Consider the following 16,482-nt stretch of genomic DNA (forward strand, 5'->3'; position numbering starts at 1 on the left):
ACAACTCGTCATCCAATATTTGATTAGTTTTAAATTATTCAATGCAACGCCAACTATTTTGAGTATGATTAATCAATTTAAGTACTTATTGTTATTATTACTGAGTATTTTCTTTTTTTTTTTCTTTTTCTTTTTTTTTTTTTTACCAACTTTGACAGTAAACTGAATATATCCAGGTTACGGACAAAACAAGCCATTTGAGAACTTCATCTTGAGCTTTGGGAAACACTGATCAACATTTTTCTGTGGTTTCTGACATTTTATAGACAATCTATTTATAATCAAGAAATTAATTAACAGATTAACTGGCAAAGGAAACAGTTGAAGCCCTAAATCCAAAACCTAAATAGTTTTTAAAGACTTTCTTTAAAATAAAATCTATACAACAGCTTTGAACATTTCTGGATTGCCAATGACCACATAAAATTTAAAAAAAAAATACACTCAGAATCATTACCTTTTATTGTAAATGCAATCAATTTGGCACTTTATTGTAAATACTAACAATTTTTGCACATTTTTGTAAATACCAGCATTTTGGCCACTTTATTGCTGTTTCGTCACAATTTGCCTGTTAATTGCACTTTCTTTTGCACATTGTTCCGTTATCTATCCTGAATGTAACATGCATGAGCTACTGGATGCCTTGAATTTCCTCAAGGGGATGAATAAAGTATCTATCTATCTATCTATCTATCTATCTATCTATCTATCTTCTATCTATCTATCTATCTATCTATCTATCTATCTATCTATCTATCTATCTATCTATCTATTGAGCAATTTCCAAAAGAAAAAAGATCTTTAAAAATGCTACTTATTTAACTCTGAAAGCCTGAGATCCTCAAATTGAAGAATTTGAGCTCATTGTGATTGTGCTCACAGCTCATTTGTGTAAACAGGGCGCCCCAGCCTGGGTGCCTTAATTGACAAGGCCAGAATATCGTACAACCAAAGTCACCTTGCCAGAGGATGTTAAGCACCAACCAGGCTTATAATCAAATATCAAGTGGAAAACACACTAAAGCATTAATATTATCTGCAAAATATTCTAATCCAAAACTCCCACGCAAACAGCGAAGGGCACCAAGGATTAGTCTAAAGTGACTGTAAGTGTTAGGAATTTGTTCAGGCCTGGCAGACAGCATTTCACACAAGCTGAAGACAGGAAGTATCTCTTCTATTGAGCCCAGAATGAAAGGGATTACAAGACTCAAGCCTGCAGCAAACTTATCCATGAATGACCTTTTCAAGATCTTTAACTTATAAAAGAAGGATTTAGCTTCAGCAGCCTGTCTCAGCTGCAGAAAACATCATGTCGACATGCATCAGTTGAAGAGTGTACAGAAAAATGGGAACTGGAAGTCACACTGACAGTAAATTACAGCCCTCACCTACTTGGTCTGCAGCACTGTTTAAACCATGAATGCAGGACCCAAGGTTTCCCAGCAGAACATTTTATTGTAATAAGACGATCGATGTTATACACTTCAGCTCAAGGCCGGCCCAGATTAATTTGTAGTTGGCGCCCCCTTGCATCACAGTGAATTTCCCTCTTAGTATTCATACAGTAACACAAACTGTATGCATGTATTCAAGCTTTTATTTAAGTATAAACAACACACTAAATAAAACTGAAGAAACAAGTGACATAAATTAAAAATACTATATAAACAAAAACTGTCTTCGCTAACACCTCCCCTGTCTTCGCGATGGTAGAGAAACTGCATCTGCCCTTGTTGTTAAATATTTGCCTGAATACATGTAAGTTAGCCAGGTACAATCAACACAGAGAAGTGAACATTTTCCTGCTACATTCCCTCGAAAACAATGTAACAGCCCAATTTGCAGCGTAATTTTTTCAAGCAGCAGCATAACGGGGCACTACTCTGTAACAACGCTGGCGATCACCCTGCTTCATCTAATTCCATCACATTGATGTTATCATGTCTTTTCCCCGTTTGTCTTCCTCTTCTTTTCCTTTCCTGAGCGCCAGACTCTTTTACTCTCTTCATAATTACATGTATAAATGGATCTGGAGCCAAATACTGCCTGTGCGTTCCAGCCACTTCCATTCCTCTGCTTGTGGCGCCCCCCGTAGATGTCGGCGCCCTAAGTATTTGCCTATACTGCCTATGCCTATAGGGCCGGCTCTGCTTCAGCTGTATAGAACTTGCCAAGACAGCCTGACACTCACACATGAAGTAAATAATGTTGATTATTTTATAACAACAGCGTATGTCAAGGTCTGAGTCAGTTCGTGCGATCAATATGTTGGATGTGGGATAAATGGACAGGGAAAGACCTGAGTGACTTTGACAAGAAACAAGTGGTTAAGGAGGGATGACAGGTAAGGTTTATAGGGTGATAACAGTCAGCAGTGGTGAATACCTGCCTACAGAATTAAAGGAGGGAAAAACTATGAATTAGAAGACAGAAGACTAACAGTGTTTTAGGCAGCATTGGTCATAATGGATGCACCTCATAACTGAAACAATTAAGAAGTTAGGGTTTGTGCCTTTACGTTTTATTGCAGGTCTTAGAATCTAAAGTATGGTCACACCATGGCAGATTTTATCCATAGACTGTATAAAAGATGGACGTAGCAACTGGGCCCTGAAAAATGAAGCCAACCTGGAAGTGTCAAAAACCTGCAATATCACTACATCCGCTAGTTGCTGGCTCCAAAAGGCCTTGGCTCGCATAGACTTGAATTGGAAAAGAAGTGATCACAGATCATGAAATACTGCATTCCTCCAGCTCACGATTTTTTTCTTATTAGTTTTCATAGTCAAATTCAGAGATCAGGTGGCCAATCTGAAAATAAATCAATACTGAATTTTTTAAAAATCTTCAACATTTTGCGGGGCAAGGGCCGTGGCTGGCTTGATTGACGGTCGGCAGCGACGATGCCAACAAAGCGAGCAGAAGGCGGTAAATGTGGGCTGGCAGAGAGGGCCTGCCTCTCAATCCGTCTGACCAATCGCTGCTCCTATGGCTCCGCCCCCCTCCAACGATTTTTGCGTCACTGGCTCCAAAAATCCAAGATGTCAACCAGGAAGTAGCAAAATCCTGGCTTCATTTTCTCAGAAACCAACGGGTGATGTCACGGTAGCTACGTCCATCTTTTACACAGTCTATGGTTTTAACTCACTCAAATATAATAAATGATTGTCTCTGATGACTATGGTTTAGACTGAATTGTCTCTATAATTGTTGGATGGATTGCAATGTAACACGGTGCAAATTTTAAAAGGCCCTAAAGGTTAAAGGGTTTTAGCGATCCTTTGACTTCATCTGGCACCATTAGTAAACTTTTGGGGTTTTTTTGTCTCAGCAACTACTTGATGGATTGCTATTAACTGTGATACAGACCCACACAGGATGATCTATATTAACCTTAGTGAGCACTGACTTCCCATTATAGTAAACTAATGGCTGTCTGCTCTATGGTGAGAAATGTGAGCATGCTGACATTAGTGTTTAGCTCAAGGCATTGTTCTAACTATATGTTCAGAGGGCTGCTAGTGTGCTTGAAAACTAAACCGTAAATGAACGATGTTTTATTGACTCAAATATAAAATACAAATGTGTAAAAGACATGAAAAACAATACAATTAAACAATATAAATAAAAAAAAAGATGTTTGGGTTCCAACAAATTGAGACAAGTATGCGACTTAACTAAGACCATATTGTGTGTATGTATGGTCTTAAAATATCTTTTAATTGGTCAACCTCAAACAAAGTCCTGAGCAGTAATTTGAGTTGACTGACTCTTGACATGAACTAGGATGAGCCAGGCCTTCTTGTTAACCTGGACCTGTCTGTGGTCTAATCCTGTTTCAGTGCCCCTGCAGTGTTTCAAGTGTGACACCATGAGGTTTCAAGCACTTTCTTTTTCATTTGAGCACTCTGCAGACACAGAGGTTACCCGGTTACACCAGCATATATTTTAAGTGCAGAGATCTGCATGCTGGCAGTGAGGAAACAACTGAATTAGCTCTCCACTGCGTCTGTTTTCTTTTGAAGTGTCTCGCCACACTACGCACATAAACCCATGAGAGCAGCAGACCTCATAATTACACAGCCAAGACGCCCACCACGGCCCAATAAATGACAAGATGACATAAATCTCTGGATTTCTAGAACAAGAGAAAATAGACAAGTGCACAGAGTCTGGTCTTACACTGTCCTTTTATGTAAGCAGACTAATCCACCACTTCACCCTGCCACATATTGTTAAGGACTGAACGGACTGTGACAGCTCGACATCTCTGAGCTAAACTACACTTGGACGGATCTCTGCTTGGAGATCTGAAAGAAAAGTCAATAAAAGATAAAGGCAGCTAGCAGAGCAATACAAGAACACAAAACAGTATCTGCCTGACCACTTCCTTGAATAGAAAAAGATCAAACTAGACACTAGACTGTTCTGGGCTCGGAGTGAGTTGCTGCAGTTGCTGAAGTAGTCAAGTGCTTTCAAGGACTGGTTCGACATTAAGACAGAACACGAGACTGATTTCTCTGCAGTGTCAGCGTGGATTTACACCATGTACCTAAATGTTGGGGTGAGACGGAAAAAGATAAGTTGATTGACCACCAAATTTACATTCCAAACCTCACCAATGGTTGTTATTTTTGGGGGATGGTGCAGACATTTGACCAGGATGTCACTTGGATGTATCCAAAAGAGAACAGATGATAGGGCTGACCCAGATTATGCTGGAAGGATTATATAGAACTTGCAACCTGAGAACACCTTGAATTCCCCAAGGAAGAGCTGGAGAAAGAGGCTAGGGATAGGGACACCAGGACTGCTTTCCTAAGACTGCTCTCTCCATGACAAGCTCCAAGAAATAGTGAGAAATTACTAAAAAGAATAAAACAGCAAGCAGAGAGATTGAGTTTTCTCTGATTGATGTGCTGTAGACAAGGAGGGTGAACGCTTTCATGCTCTTTCATGTCAAAAGGAGGCTGTTAAGGTGGTTGTGGCAGCTTATAAGGATTCCTTCTGGCCTAGCTTTAGTGGTTTTCTTGGCACATCCAACTGGGAGGGGACCCCAGGGTATACCCAGAACATGCGGGTAGGATTACATATCTGGCCAGGGAACGCCTTGGGATCCCCGGGAGGAGCTGGAGGATGTGGCTTGAGAGATGTTGTAGGGAAGTGTTTGATGTTGGATCAGATGTCTCTCATGCTCATGTATAGGGATATTTAATTTGTCAGCATGTATGAATGCACGCGTTTTTATTACCAGATACCAGGTATTACAAAATGTTAAAGAATCAAGACAATGAATCAGGTGTCTAACATCTCTGATCTCAAACCTATTGTGACCAACAATGTACAGCCAATAGCAACCAGAAAGAACAAGGACAGTTATATAATACAGGTCACTTATTAGATGGCCGTTGTACTGGTCACACAACAAATGGGTGCTTACATGACCTGGATGGTTAAAGGGTTGGTTTTCTCAAGTGTTACTAGTTACTTTTCTCTAATAGTCCCTTTAGCAGCTGTTGGAAACGTGTTGTGGATGGTCCACAGTGACTGTTTCTGGAAAAAGATACTGTTGTTCAAACTCTGCAATTTTTCAGCACTTTGATCAACACGAACAAAATGTCACCCATCCCTATTTTAAAAACAAGAGTGGGCTGAATTCTTAAACCTCTTAAAAATCCTCACGTCTGGATTCCTGCAACAGCCTTTTCTTTTTACCTGCCTGAACCAAAAATTAATTGATCAACTTCACGCTGTTTAGAATTCTGCTGCCAGGTTTTAAACAAAAACCAAGAGAAACAATCACATTATTCTTGTTTTGGCCTCTTTACACCGGCTCCTACGATGTCTCCCTCTACTGCACTAAATAAAGGCAAAAGCCAAAAAAAATATATTTAAAAAAAAAAAAAAAATGAGCACATACTGAAAACTAATCTCCATATAATAAAACTAATAACTGTTCACTGAGCCAAACATTTTCACCAAATCCAACAGTTAGAATAAACTCTCAAATTCATCATGTCTCTGACTACAACCGTGATCTAAAGTAAATCTTAAGACACATGGCGCAATATATTTTCTACCTCAAACTTGTTATGCCACCTTCCTTTCCTGCCCTACAGAACATTTTGAAAACCTTCCAGCTGCGACAGGACTGACTGTGAACTCTCCATAACAGAAAGAGAGGCAAAAAAAATAGACTGTCAGTGCAGACTTGGCTGATTAATTATAACCTGAAATTATGCCACTTTACTCCAGGAGGCATGTCTGTACACTACGTTAGTTTGAACAGCATATCCAGTATGTTTGTTTAGGGCTGTAGGTCAATGTGTGTCAAAGGAGGCATCTCATTTGCCTCATTTTGCACATTTACAGGAGTATAACAGCATCTGATGTGCTGCCATAATCATAATGAGAGATTAATCATTATGATTATGACGGTTATTTAATATGTTCAGTATTGTTCTCGAGTTTCACTAAGTAGCAACATGGGAGGAGTTATTTCCATCTTACAGGGTTCTTGAAGGAAAAGTTCTGTTTATTTTCTGCTTAGACTTTGTTAGGTGACTGACTGCTGGAGCATGAAAGGCTTAGATGGATGTAAAACTCTCCTTGTTGAATTTTCAGTTCATAAAGTGTGCATAAGATGTTCACAGATATCTGAGTCTTTGATATAATGTCAAAAGCACAAGACAGTTGAAAGTGTAAGGAGAAAATGTATACCATTAAACTACAGCTACTGCAGTTAATTTCAACATGAACAATCCAACAGCTTAAAATTAAATTTTCGAATGATTCAAATTTAAAGTGGAAGGTGAAGTTTGGTATGCTTTGTTAAAAAATTAAAAATAGAAGTCATGTGTCCAAGTCTTCCCTAACACCTACTTAACACACAATACAATATTTACAATATTTATTGCATTAGCTTATCTTTTACAGCTTCTATAAGTTTCATTTTAAAAATCAACAAATGCTCATAAGCTCACCTCAATTGCAATAACTGTTCTTGCACTTTTATTCTATATAGAGAATCCAGTTACACTGTTCTTCCAGGAAAGCTCTTCAGGAAATGTATAGAAAAGAATAGAATTGCAGAACAAACCAATTCTGTTTTATTACCCATTAACATGTTTATTGTGGAATTAAATATTGTAGAAGAAGTGCAAAATCTTTTATGTTTCTGCTTTGCTAGTCTTGAAAGTGTTAAAATGTAATTATTTTTAGTAAAATACTGGAATCTTTTCTTCGAACCGCATAATGTAAAATCACTTAAGAGTTGCAAAACCATCCATCCATTATCTATACACCGCTTACCCCCCACTAGGGTCATGGGGGGCTGGAGCCTATCCCAGCTGACTTAGGGTGAAGGCAGGGGACACCCTGGACAGGTCGTTAGTCTATCACAGGGCTACATTTAGAGACAGACAACCAAGCACACTCACATTCACACCTACAGACAATTTAGAATCACCAATTAACCTCAACATGTTTTTGGACTGTGTGGGAGGAAGCCAGAGAACCCGGAGAGAACCCACGCTGCACGGGGAGAACATGGAGACTCCACGCAGAAAGATCCCAGTGCCCCCACCAGGATGCAAACCAGCGACCTTGTTGCTGCGAGGCAACAGTGCTACCAACTGCACCACCTTGCAGCCCAAGTTATAAACCCCCAAATTTAAAACATACCAGAATATGAACCTATATTTGTACGTGTTTACATTGAGAGAAAATCACTAAAAGAAACCTTTAAAATGAAAAATGTACTCTGAGTTTCTTACAATTATAATTGCAAAAAAAATAAATATATATATATATATAAATTTAAATATTTGTACGAAATGTAAATACAAACATGACATATGTAAAATTTCTTTTTCACAATGTGCACTTTGGTTTAATCTCGTTGTTTTTATATGTGCCTTATAAATAGAATTTCTTAGGAAATGATTTGATTATGTGCCATACTACAAAAACAGTTACAAAATAATGAGCTTTTTGAATTATTTCAGTCAACAATTGCTTTCATTCATGATAACTAACTACAAAATATTGGTAGCTGCATGCGTAATTTCATAACTATGCTTTTAATCCAATATCCAGGTTTTATTCTGAGAAATAATGATGATTACATTCTGATAGCTTAATTTTTAGTCTGTTTTTTAAGCCATTATTGACTAAGTTCCACCTGAATATTCTTTACCTTCACAGTGTTCCTTTCTGTTCCTTACGTGAGCACTGACTTTATTAATTTGTGTTCCTGGTTTACCACATCACTGTTTTCCTTCCCAACCACGAGACCCCCGGGTGGCTCAGTACATCTGTCCCTGTGGTGAACAACTGATGATTTGGAGGTCTACCAGCCTGAGGGATGGAGAAGTTGTAACTTACATATATATTTAGGAGGTCTCTGAACTTGTTTCTAAATTACAAGCATTGGGGTTAAAAATAAATCCAACCTAAGCGCACGCTGGCGTCCTTTTGATTTGTATAGGAAGACTATTGTCATCTGTTTGCTCCTATAAGCAGCATGATTTAGGGAACCTTGACAGCTTCTTTGGCCTTGATAACACATTTTTGCTCGTGGTATTTATGGTTTCTCAAACAAACAGATTACGGAAAATTCCCCATTTTAAACACTAAAATTCTTCTCAAAGGTTTCCTCAGAGATAACAGTTATACGATTAGTAATTACAGGGAAGCAACATGTGATATGCAGTATCGTTATCTCTCTGTGACATGAAAACCTCACACAGCTGCATCTAAAATTCCATAATTTTGGGTGTAGGAAAGTCAGCGCCTGATAATAAGAGACCTACATCTACCACAAAGCTGATAATTTTGAACTTACTACACTTGGGTGTGAAACATCAAATCTTAGATTGTTTGAAAGTTGCTGTACAGTATGATGCTTAAAGACAGCAGATTTATGTGTGTGATTAAAGGCTACGCTGACAGCCTGAAGCCTTATACAGTATATCTAAGTTTAGGGCTCATTAACATTCAATGGAGCTGTCATGGCTCGGGGAACAGAGATTCTTTACAGTTGATGAGCGAGGCTTCCTCAGGCGGTGACCACACTGAGAGCTAATTTGGTACACATCTGTTTTTTTTGTTGTGTTTTTTTTTTTTTCCACTACTGTACTATCAGTGGGTGTTCACTCCCTGGAAGTTGTATGAGAACTGCTCTGCACAACAGTGTTCAGGAATGATTCAGATAAGACAGTCTCCTATGTAGCAATTCATTCAGGTTGTTAGTAAGCATTTCTCAGTTATATCTCTAATGCTTTCAGTGCTATTTGACTGAATCAGCCACTTAAAATAATATACCATGCGGTGACTGTGGAATGTAAACTCCTCCCCGGGTCATTAGAATTCCCAAATTCCCACCAACAATGCAGAGGAAAAAAAACCTTTATGCAGTGCTGTAGTTACAGCCCTGATCACAGACTATACAGACATAAACTCAACCACTCCACGTTCAGGTTCAGAGTCTTTAACTGCAAGAATGAAATTCAGTCAAAAGTTCTGCGTCATCACTGAGTATATTTACATGGATACAGGATTTGAGAAGCCTGAATCTTCCAGCTGGAACTAGCCGGGATACAGTTGCATGTATACACGTTATTCTTGTGTCTGAATTCTGTCATGAGAAAAACGCAGATGAAAGCTGTGAAAGCACCTCGCTTTTGGAACAATAAAAAAAATTCTGTCTTTTGGTAATGAGAAAACATTGATATGCTGACTAATTAAACTCTGCAGGCAACAGGTTATCAATTTCCCAACATGCAAAGTGAAAAATAGTGAAGAAACACGACAAGTGAATGCTACTAGTTAAAATGATCTGTCTTCAACCCCTGATCCATGGTCCTATGTGCTGGTAAAACTGACAGCCTGACACCAGTTGAAATGAAGGACATGAATATTTCTCGGTGGAGTCTAACTGACTTGGACTCCTCCAAGTTTGTCCCATGTCCTTGCTTCTATTTGTCATATTCATGAACAGGCTCTGAAAGCCCAGCCAGGATGAAGAAGTTGTCCAGTTTGGGAACCCTTAGAGTCATATCTTTGCTTTTTGCAGATAATGTGGTTCTGTTGACTTCATTAAGCCATGACCTTCATGAAGTGAAGTGTCAAGTGGAAGGGGTTAGAGTCTGAACCTCCAAGTCTGAGGCCATCCTTCTCCGCAAAAACTTGTGGAGTGCTTTGTCTGGGTTGGGGGTGTACTGGACTTACATGGTCATCTACCACTCGATCTACATTTTCAACCTTCACCTGTGGTCATAAGCTTGCAGCCAGAGAAAGAGTTTGTGGATACAAGCGAGCAAAATGAGACTCCTCTTTTGGATGGCTGAGCTCAACCTTAGAGATGGGGTAGGACGCTTAGACACGCAGGGAGCTCAGAGTAGAAATGCTCCATCAGAAAGGAGCCAGTTTAGTTGATAAGATCATCTGATTAGGATGTTCCTGGGCAATGGGAGACCTCAGGTAGACCCAGAACTCACTGGATGGATAACATACATCATCCGGTCTGGGAACATCTTAGGATACTCCAGCAGAAACTGGAAAATGTTGCTGAGGTGAGAGACTTTTAGAATGCTCCCCTTTGTCTGCTGCAACTACGACCTGATCCCAGATAAATGAAAGAAAGTGGATGGATGGAAGAAAGGAGTATTTCCTGTTGCTCTTCTCTCACATTAGTGCTACTAAAGTGGAGAAGCTAACATAATTGCAACTTGATTTTGCTATGTCATAGCGTATGTTCCTGCTATGAGCCAGAGTGGGTCGTTCTTCTACAGCCCCAGTTCAGTTACTTGAAGGTTAACAACTACTGAAGTGTTGGGTTAACTATTTCTAAATCATACATGCCTGCACAAAAAGAATGCAGAAGTCAGAAGCCAGGATACTGATATTTATCATGTATACCACGATGTGCAGAATCAGATTTCTATGTTCCATGTCAACAGCATACCCAGAACATGATCAAAGAAGGGATAAGCCTTCAATACAGAATACTCATGTCCATGTAAACACTGAGTAAGTGGATCTTTGATCTCTTCACCCAACAACGTCTGCAAAAGATTATGTTTAGATGGCAGAAAACAGATTTGCTAAGTATGTTTTAAAGGAAGCACAACTGCTGTGGAGACTGTGTTGGAGTTTGTGTACTTATGATGTGGTTAAGGTTGTGGAAAGTGGTTTGGTTAAGAACAGGGATGTATTTGTTTAGGAAATTATTGGGTGTCACCTTATTTTACAGGTCCTCTCTTTTTCCAGCTAATTTCCTTGAAAATGTATTTAGGACTTCTAAACAAAAATGTTTAGCTGCAGTTTTCAGGAAGAAATGTTATTAACAGTAGTAGTAATTAGTGGAAATGGGCAAAGTGTTAGTTGCCACAGTTAGTTACAGTAAAAGAACTTTTCAGCTGCAGCATAACTGTCAAATAAAGTAAAAAAGAATATTCATTCTGTTGCTTGACAGTCAACACAAAGACATAATAAGGGTTTATTGTCATAGGAAACTGAGAAATTGCCAAGGATTCACATCTGAGATGCTTGTACTAGAAGGCTTTATTTGAAATTATAAAAAATTGTTGCCAGTAAATGTTATCTGTGTTGTCTGTAGACCAGTGGTTGGATTTTGGTGTCTGTGGAATTATTAAAACTTGCATGTATAGTAGCAATATGTAGCAAGTTTTTGCTCCACAACCCCTTTGGGAGGTCAATCCAGCCACAGTTGTGACTTAAAATTCTTTATTTTGGCATTAAACAGGAGAACAAACACATCTAAGCACCTCAGTGGTGCACAAATTTGTTTGTCTGTAAAAGCTATTGGCAAAGTCAGTTCAGTACAAATGTGGAACACAGGCAAATCTAACACCGTTATAGAAGTCTTTGACAACAGCTTATTGTCCAACATGTTTTCTCCAAGGAAGCCATGTGTAATAGTTTCTGCCTCAGTGAAGTGAGCCTCAAGAAGTCCACGTTTCCGTAACTGTGGCAGCAGAAGGACGGAACTGCTTTGCTCAGTTTACTTCTTGTGTGTGACATGAATTAAAACTTTGTTCAACTTGAGCTCATCTGTGGTGTATTTATGTTCCGACTGCTCCAAAATAAATGTCCATGTGAGATGTTCTCAAATATTAGAAAAACAAACATGCGCACCGAAAATACTTCAAATAAATGCATCCACAATACTTTATGTGTTTGCTGCAGCATCTTTTAACCAAAGTTTGGTCAATGTTGAGGAAAAATTGATTCATGTGAAACCTATAGCATCTGATCTGCAACATCATGGCAGGGAAAGCACACAGGGAGGTTCAGTGTCAGAATGAATATCTCAGTGTTTCTTTATTAGACTAAAATCTTATCATAAGGTCAGTATTCGTTAATTACTGCTGCATTTAGAGCCACATTGTTCAACACACTGTCTGAAAACATCAATAAATTCTACCCTTATAACCCTGATTTACACTCAACAAGCAGCGAGTCCTTATATCACGCAGTATGTTGCTGTGTTTTGTTAAAGGCCGACCAATTCCTGTTAATCATTAGAACGTTCAGTGTTCCCTGACTCTGTTGTAGGAACAAATTCTTTCTGTTTGTTGGCTTTGCGGCATCTATGATGCAGCTCCAGTCACCAGCTTCTTCCAGGAACTGCTGATAAGTCAACCATCTGGCAGGCTAGATAGTCCCTAGCACATTTCACTGTGCTGTATACAGTAATTTGGTTATTTAAAATACTATGAATACTAAATAAATACCACAAACTCATACTTGAGTACATGACTTGAGCAAATACTTTATTTATTATCACGGACTGATAAGTGAAATGACTGCATCATTAGTAATCTCCTTCAAAGCAATAATATGCTAAGTTATTTATGTTATTGTGCGGTCTCAACTCTTTATATGCATTTTTTAAAATATCAATTAGTACCTTTAAGGTCTAATGTATTTTGAAGTTTTCATAGCACAAGGAGGTCAGGGTGAGGAGATCTGGGTGGAGGCTGGGTCATTGGCTTTAGTTAAGACATCACACTGTTAGTTTCCTTTTCTGGGTTCTGGGTCAGGGTTTATTGTTCAGCCATTGTACTAATTATTTACAGAGTCCTACAAAGTAACTTTCATTCCTACAGTCTTAACAGTCTGTGCAGGAGCTTCAACTAAATCCCCAGATAAACTTAAATCATACACACTTTAACTAATAAAAATACATATAGACTACCCATTCTTTATTTTCAGAAAAAACAGATTCACTTTTATATTGTCTATACATTGACAATAATATGAAATCTTTGACGGCCATGGCCACCCCTTGTCTCCTACCCGGGGCTAGGTGTACAACACATTTCAAGGTCAAGGGTCAAGCTCATGTCCCATCTCATCGTTGAAATCATATCATTGACAATTTCTGTTTTATTTTAGTAAAACAGAAAGTAAAACAAGCAAAGTAAATGTTTTGCAGACACATAAAGTATTTAAAAGCTCAGCACTTTGAGAAACATGCTTATTCACTTGAAAAAAAGATTCTTAGGAAGACTGGTTCCTCGACAGGGAACACTCTGGCTCCAGTGGTAGCTGATTAGCAGCTGTTGCTTGTCATTCTGATGTAACTCACCAGTTAGTTCCTTACTGTCTTTCCTAAATACATTTACCACTCCCCCACACTCACAGCCACATATGGACACCAACTGTGCACCAGCAGCTTCCAGTTGGTGTAGAACACTTCCAGATTCTGGGGGAAAGTAGTTTATTATGATAACAGGAAGAGTCCTAAATTACTGAGCAGCCAAGTCAAACCGGAGTTCAGAGAAGACTCAGAATAGCATCGCACACTTGTAGCTGGTGGGCGTACTCACATGCCTGCAGATGTGTGCATGTGCTCTTTCATTTAGTCACAGTCAAGTTGCCACAGGAGAACATCTCATACGCTGTATGCTTATGGCCCGCTCTGCTGCAGTGGTGTTAATTTCATTGAGTGACAAAAGAGGGGGGGTGTTTTTAGATTTACAGTGTTATACATGAGTACATAAGAAGCTAATATAATCTTAATTGATTTAACCCCTAAGTATCAAACTTGCAATTTTAGGTTTATCCATGAATTCCTTACAAAAGTTTAACTCAACACCGTCCTCTTGAATGTGCAGATCTACCTTGTCCCTGCCGCTGTCACCGCTCATCAGAATAATGATACAGAAAGCTTCACCCTGCAAGTTGAGAGGATTGGTTCCTCAGATGTGTTACGTATAAAACTCCAGAAGCTTGAATCCGTATTTTTTTTCCATATTATCCGAATTTTTGAGATGGTCACTGGGCCACAGCAGTTTCAAGGTGGGAAAGGTCAGCCATGGCATTGGCTGCTTATTTTGCAAATGATGTGTCTTCTAACAAATGAAAAACACCATAAACTGCTGATATCTGTGGCGTTGTTTCACTGTCTGGTAGAGGTGAATAAGCACAGACTTTAAAACACTCCAGCAGTGTAGTTTATGTGTATACAAGGATGTAAATATTTGCTTCAATTTCAACACTTACTCAGCAGTTTGTTTCAGTTGGAGAAGGCCCATTTCTGTTTCCTTCCACCTAAAGCTAGAAAACCCATGCTTTACCAGAGTATTTGACTGGCGTGGAGAAAGCCTTGATCTGAACCCTATCCAATGCATTTGTGATAAGCTGGAACACAACGTGCAAATCAGACCATATCACCCAACATCAGTGCAGGATCTCACTCCTGCGCTTGAGGCTGAATGATAGCAAATCCCTGCAGCCAGGTGCAGAAATCTGAAGAAAGCTTTTCCAGAAGAAAAGAGGCTATTGTCGCTGCATACACAATTAATGCCTACGGTTTTGGCGCTAGATGTTTAGCAATCAAGGAGTGTTTCTTCACATTTGTACATATTTTAGGCCATGTCATGTATATGTCTTCCACCTGATCTTACAGGAGCTGCAGTCTGCACTAACCTTTAGTCCTGGTGGTCCAACTACTCCACCGGTGCCTCTTGGTCCTGGTTCCCCCTGGGTGGACAATAAAACATATTCTGAGAGGCAATGTGGAGCACCAGCAGGAAATCCAGCACTATGACACTAACTATCTGTCTCACTTCAAACATTGCTCTGATAAAACTGCAAACACTTTGCACGCACACAAAACATAACCTACATGTCTGTCTATACATCTGTTTATCACACTGATTTCTTCCAGACGTATAAAGACGGATGTTTTTTTGTTTTTTTTTTAAAGAATATTGCCATCAGCATATGTGTAGTAAAAGTGAAGGCAGGTGGTCCACCACAAGCATCAGCAGATTGTATTTTGCTATAAAGTTGTAAACATTTTCACATGTGGTACATTCCTCTGATGTAAATTCCTTTGGTGCTGTTTCTATTTAAAATGTTCCTTTGCATCAAACACACCAGACGCTGCCCCCTGATGTCCTACATACAAACTTAGTTGTGTTTTTTTTTTGCAGATATAATGATGCAGTTGAACATCTGATATATCTTGGTGCCATTTTTAGATCTTAAGGCTTTTGTGTGGATTTTATAGATTTTTCCACCGGGTGACACAGGTGTGCATCTGAAGGGGTTGACATTTATAGCATGTCATAATTAGGGATCCGCTCTCTGCACTACTATTCTTGAAGAATAGTAGTGCAGAGAATAGATCCCTAACAGCAGCAGAATTGTTTGATGTTCACATTTTTTAATGAACTAACCAATGAGATTTGACTCTTTTACATCATGTGAGCTTTGATTAAGCTGCTTAATGTAGACACATGAACACTGAATAGAACTGGATCTTACCATTGGTCCAGCTTCTCCTGGAGGTCCTGGCTCACCTCTCTCACCAGGAAGACCCTGCATACAAAGAAAGCTGCTCATATTTTGTAGTAACCTTTAATATATTCAACATTTATATGATCATTTTAAACCACCACTCTCTGTGTTTTATCCTTTTAATTTGTCATCAGAACACTAAAATGTTCAGAATCCAAGTGGGTTATCCAAAGACACCCACTGAGGTATTGTTTATCTAACATTATCTATACAGTGCTTATTCCTCTGTAGGGTTGCGGGGGGGCTGGAGTTTATTCCATCTGATTTAGGGCGAAGGCAGGGGACACCCTGGACAGGTCACCAGTTCATCACAGGGCAACATAGCGAGACAGACAACCAAGCACACTCACCTACGGACAATTCAGAATCACCAATTAACCTGCATGTCAGCCACAGGGAGAACATGCAAACTCCACACAGAGAGACCCCAGGCTGGGAAGCAAACCCACGACCTTCTAGCTGTGAGGCCATAGTGCCAACCACCACAGCACTGTGCCACCCCTTTGGGTAATACAAAAAATGTAGTTGGTCAAATTAAATCATGTGATATCGAAAATAGTGACCATTTTATATCTAATCTATAATTCTGAACCCATAAAGTTTTTCATGGAAGGAACTCTGGACAGACTTGAGGCAGCGCAA

The 16,482-nt window shown here is 39.2% G+C and overlaps 1 protein-coding gene across 1 annotated transcript in view; it reads right to left on the bottom strand.

Annotated features, from left to right (window-relative positions):
* The window catches only part of LOC103365391 (collagen alpha-1(XXI) chain), a 68,017-nt gene that overhangs the window by 40,263 nt on the left and 11,272 nt on the right, over window positions 1-16,482 (bottom strand). The window contains exons 16-18 of the mRNA XM_008292819.1: window positions 15,808-15,861; window positions 14,965-15,018; window positions 13,659-13,738 (exon numbers count right to left, since the gene is read on the bottom strand). Of these exons, the coding sequence (XP_008291041.1) occupies window positions 13,659-13,738; window positions 14,965-15,018; window positions 15,808-15,861 (188 nt within the window). The remainder of the gene's footprint in view (window positions 1-13,658; window positions 13,739-14,964; window positions 15,019-15,807; window positions 15,862-16,482) is intronic.

This window comes from Stegastes partitus, unplaced genomic scaffold, assembly GCF_000690725.1.
Source record: "Stegastes partitus isolate 25-593 unplaced genomic scaffold, Stegastes_partitus-1.0.2 Scaffold835, whole genome shotgun sequence".
NCBI lineage: Eukaryota > Metazoa > Chordata > Actinopteri > Pomacentridae > Stegastes > Stegastes partitus.